This window comes from Rattus norvegicus, chromosome 1, assembly GCF_021556685.1.
Source record: "Rattus norvegicus strain SHRSP/BbbUtx chromosome 1, alternate assembly SHRSP_T2T, whole genome shotgun sequence".
NCBI classification, from domain to species: domain Eukaryota; kingdom Metazoa; phylum Chordata; class Mammalia; order Rodentia; family Muridae; genus Rattus; species Rattus norvegicus.
The window spans coordinates 169,451,096-169,456,074 of NC_141534.1; the positions used below are offsets into that span (position 1 = coordinate 169,451,096).

Genomic DNA, 4,979 nt, shown 5'->3' on the forward strand with positions numbered 1-4,979 from the left:
TGGGTGAAGGGGACAAATTAGAACACAGTGTCATGATACATGTGTGATGAAAATGCCGTGGTGAAACCTATTGTTTTGTATTTTAAATTAGTTAAAAAGAAATAACCTAGTAAGGAGAGTGAGCATGATGGTAGCAGTTTGGACCATTTCCTGCCTTCCTCAGTTTCACCAGGAATACTGAGGAGTCAACGCGGGATTACCACAGGAGACTCACGGGCCTGCACTCAGGAATGACCTTACCAGGTGCTGCCTGATTTCCTTGGTTCTGGCCCCATAGATGATGGGGTTGACCAGACACGGAAGCAACAGGTAGAAAGCACTGAGCAGGTTGTGCACATCTTGGGAGGCAGTGCGGGCCACACGGTAGACAATGGATGAGGACATGGTGGAGGAGTAGACGGTGAAGATGACCAGAAGGTGGGAGCCACAGGTGTTGAGAGCTTTGGACCGCGCTCCTCCTGATGAGATCCTGAAGGCAGCATGGATGATGCGGGAGTAGGAGGCGCCCAGCAGGAGCATATCCAGGACTCTGTTAAAGGTTCGAATAATGAGTCCCACAGTCTTATTCAGTGAGGTATCTCCACAGGAGAGCTTCATGAGGGCCATGTGTTCACAGGCAAAGTGGTGGATCACATCTGAGCGGCAGAAGCGGACCCGCGAGGCCAGCACCACCACTGGAGCTACGATGCATGTACTCCTGGTGACTGCCACCACCACCAGACCAGCCAGTAACTGTCCTGTCACTATCTCTGGGTAGCGGAGAGGATAGCAGATAGCCACATAGCGGTCCAAGGCCATGACAAGGAGGATGTTGCAATCCATAGAAACCAGGAAGTAGATGCAGAACATCTGTCCCAAGCATCGAGGGAGAGAGATGCGGTTGAAACTTGTGGAGAAGCTGAAGAGCATGGCGGGCAGCACCGTGGTGGCAGCACAGATATTGATAGCCAGGAGCAGGGCGATGAGCAGGTACATGGGCTGGTGCAGGCTGCGCTGGGATGCCACCGTGTGGATGACCAGGGCGTTGGTGAAGAGGATCACCAGGTAGAGGCTGAGGAAGGGCAGCATCAGGAGGGCTCTGGCTTCCTGAATCCCTGGGAAGCCTATGAGGAGGAAGCTGGTGTAGGATTCATTGTAGGTGCCATTGCTCCACCCTGACATGACGCCTGAGGGCATAGGGCAGCTCCGGGGAGAGGGGAGGGGCAGGATACCAGGTTTCAGTCCCTGAAAGGTCCTGATAGGACCTGCCCCAGCCTCACCAGGCTGGACTGGGTGCTTAGGTTTTCATGAGTCTCCAATATTTCTAGAGGAAAAAGGAGACATTTAGCCTTATTATTTAATGAGATCTTCCAATAAATGTTTGCCTGCATTTCAAATATTGCACGTAGAATTCTTGGATCAAGTGATAGTCACACTTTTTTTTTTTATAATGTCAATTGGATTTCCAGAGAAGTTAAATGAATCTTATCACTGACTCTGTGGTTCTTGCACTGAGAGCCATTGTGATCTTACAAATGGTGGTTGTAAAGTGGCATTTTATATTTGACTTTGTTGTCTATTGGTTGTTGTTGTTGTTATTATTATTATTATTTAGATAGTGACGTTATATTTGCACTCATATCAGTACCATATTATTTTCAAAATATTTATTGTAAGTAACTCACCACACGACTTCTCCTTTAAAATGTAAAGCTTGGGGCTGGGGATTTAGCTCAGTGGTAGAGCGCTTACCTAGGAAGCGCAAGGCCCTGGGTTCGGTCCCCAGCTCCGAAAAAAAAAAAAATAAAATGTAAAGCTTAACGGCTTCTAGTAAGTTCGTGGTAGTGTTATAATCACCATGATCAACACGTGCGACGCCCCTGTAGAAGCTCTGTGTCCATCTGTAAACACTTGCCAATGAATGGCGACGGTTCTTTCTGAGTCGGTGGATATGCCTACTCTGGACATTTCCCACCAGTGAAATCATAAGATTTTAGTTTTCTTGCAGCTGTGTATTTGAACTCATGAACCTCTTGCTCCTGCCTCTGGGGTGCTGGCTTTCCACCTGTGTCCCACCATACCTGCTTTGTGTTTTTCTCCCTTTCACCCATACTGTAGTACACATCAGTATTTTATCCAGTGTTTTTTTTTTTTTCTTAAAGACAGGTTCTTTCTACATATCTCTGGCTGTAGACCAAGCTGGCCTCAAACTCATAGAAATCCTCCTGTCTCTGCCTCCTGAGTGCAGGGATTAAAGGCATGCCAGCACTCCTGGCTTATTTTATTAGCTTTGAATGCAAGAATAGTGTATCACCACATAGACAACACACCCCATTTATCCACTCACAGTTAGGGGACATTTGGATTACTTTCACTTTTCTGGCTATTATAGTAATGTTACCACGAATATTTTGTTTTAATGTATTTTTCTTGGTTATGTTCTGAGGAGAGAAATTGCTGGGCCATAGATAATTCAATGCTTAATCTTTTTTTCTCTCTTTTTATTCCTCTTTTCCTCTCTCATTATTATTATTACTTGTTGTTGTTGTTGCTATTGCTAAGATAGGATCTCACTATTCGATCCTGGTTGGTCTGTAACTCACTATGTAACAACCTGACTTTGAACTCATGAATCTCCTGTCTCTGTCTCCAGAGTGCTGGGATTACAAGTGTGCATCACTGTGTCTGGCTTGTGTTTTTCTGAGCATCTTTTCATTTGTCTTCTGGCCACTCACTCATTTTCTCAAGAGAAATGTCTGTTGGTAGCATACTTGGAACGTTTTAACTTGGTCTCTTTCCTGTCACTGAGTTGTTAGAATGCAGCGCCATTTTGAATTACCATAGGATCATTATTTAGACTCCCAATGAAACACTTTCACAGTACTTTTAAGTTTTCATTATTCTCATTTAATTTCTCCACCATTAGTATCACTTTGGTAATTTTCGAAAATTACCTTCTTGCAATTTGAAAAATTGAGATTTCATTAAACCTACAGAGTAATCTGTGGAGAATCAAAGTCTTGGCTACACTCTTTTTGCCTGGTAACAAAGTGTTGTGTTCTTTTACAAAAATTAACAAAAAGTGTGTATTGTGTGTGTGTGTGTGTGTGTGTGTGTGTGTGTACATGTCAGAGGATATCTTTCAGGAGTTGGTTTTCTCCTTCCACTGTGGGATCCAGGACGGAACTCAGCTGTCAGGCTTGGGATAAACAGTTTGACCCTCTGAGTCTTCTCATGAGCCCTGAACGACAGTGTTCTGAATTTTCAAGCCTTATTTTTCTCATGTCTCAGTGGTTTTGTAGTTTGATGTGTATAGGTCCATAGGCGCAGACATCCTGTCTAATTTGTATTCCTGGAGCTGAACACAGACCCGGGACACACTTGGAACACAGCCCCTGACTGGTGACTGGTCTCCTGCGCTGTCTGTGCTCCTGTGTGCTTTGTTATGTGCTCCACGGAGGTATCACAAGCCTATAACAGTTCCGAACCCCTTTTACATAGTAATGATATAACTTTTTACATTTTCTTATATCTTGTCATTATTTTTTCATTAATCAAAACATCTTCAGAAGATTTTGTTGTGCATTTAGGAGAATTATTTTTCTTCCATTTATAACAATCGGATTTTACTTCTGTTTTGTCTTTTTTTTTATATATAAACTAGAATTTCCAGAATCATGTTAAGAAAGGAAGGGTGTTTTATATTTCACTACCCTTTCTCAGTGTACTACCTATTTCCTAGTATGTACAATGTGGCTTGTTGGTTTAGGACTGACAGACACAGGAAATGGCCTTTTATCCCTTCATGTATCCAGTTATTGTAAATACAATGTATCCATTTGTTGTTAGTACAATTGGCATTTTCTATAGCCCAGTTACTCTACCAGTCACACGGGCTTCACGGGTGCCCTGGATGTGGCTCCAGTGCCCACACTGCTTATAGTCGGATAGGAAAGACCAAAAGGGAACCCAGAACACTGTTTAGAAGTCTCTAATTAACTTCTAGGGACAAAATCTGAGGCTGGGGCACCACACAAGGCCCAGGGATGCTGAGCTGGTGGACATGGCGCTGTGAGGTTAAGCTCAGAGGCCTGGGTTTCTAATAAAAAGAGTCAGAGTCAGGAAATTAAGGCAGCGATAGTACAAAGAGCCCATTGCTATAATGCCGAGAATTGGGAATCAGGTCAGAGATGGATGGAACTCCTAAGCCAGAGTCCCCATCCCTGTCATGAACCACAGAGGGGACTCTTGGATCTCTTATCGAAGAAATTATAGGGCAAAGGAGGAGGATGGTGGGACAGGTGAAGTGTAAAATAAACTCCTCGATCAAATCATAGAACATCATTTCATTCTGAGAAGACCTGGGCCTGGGGTGGGGCTGAGGAGGCAGCAGAGTGGACTGGGGTAGTGTGTGATGGAGACACTGGCATGTCTAGGGGTGAGCCTAAGCCACCGCCACCGCCACCCACATCTCCCGCATTTCCTCAGGCGCCTCCACCCGGCCCCTGATACTCTCCATGCTTACCCTGGAGCCGACATTCATCTCAGCACAGCCAAGCAGGAGCAGAGAGAGAGCCGGAGGGGATCCCTAAGTGCTGTTAAATGCACCCCTCCTGCCTCCCCTGGGAGCTCAGACTTCAGCTCAGCCTATGGCTTGGAGACAAGCGCTGCCTGCCTGCCTCATGATCTTCCAGGAGCACTGAGGGACCAACCCGGTCACCTGACATCCAGGCTCTTCCTATGCTCTGTGCTATTCAGTGCCTCCTCTCTGGAACTAGAGACCCAACAGACAGGATGACTCGACCTTATGCCCCAAACTCGGCCTGCAGCTAATTCCCCGGGGTAGCTTTGGCATCGGAGGGTTGGGGGGGGGGGAGCTGCTGGGTGTTGGTTAGTCCAGCAGGCTGGTCCTAACTGAGGAGCCAATAATCCAAGGAAAAGCAACTTCTATTGGGCCTGATGTGTGTGTGTGTGTGTGTGTGTGTGTGTGTGTGTGTGTG

At 45.8% G+C, this 4,979-nt stretch overlaps 1 protein-coding gene across 1 annotated transcript; it reads right to left on the bottom strand.

Annotated features, from left to right (window-relative positions):
• Nucleotides 1-210: 210 nt before the first annotated feature.
• Nucleotides 211-1,161, bottom strand: Or55b10 (olfactory receptor family 55 subfamily B member 10). The gene has a single exon (NM_001000127.1). The coding sequence runs from the start codon at nt 1,159-1,161 to the stop codon at nt 211-213; it is 951 nt and encodes a 316-aa protein (NP_001000127.1).
• Nucleotides 1,162-4,979: the final 3,818 nt, after the last annotated feature.

Bases quoted from the DNA above. Each gene is read 5' to 3' on its own strand.
- Or55b10 (NM_001000127.1), bottom strand. From the start codon at position 1,161: ATGTCAGGGTGGAGCAATGGCACCTACAATGAATCCTACACCAGCTTC.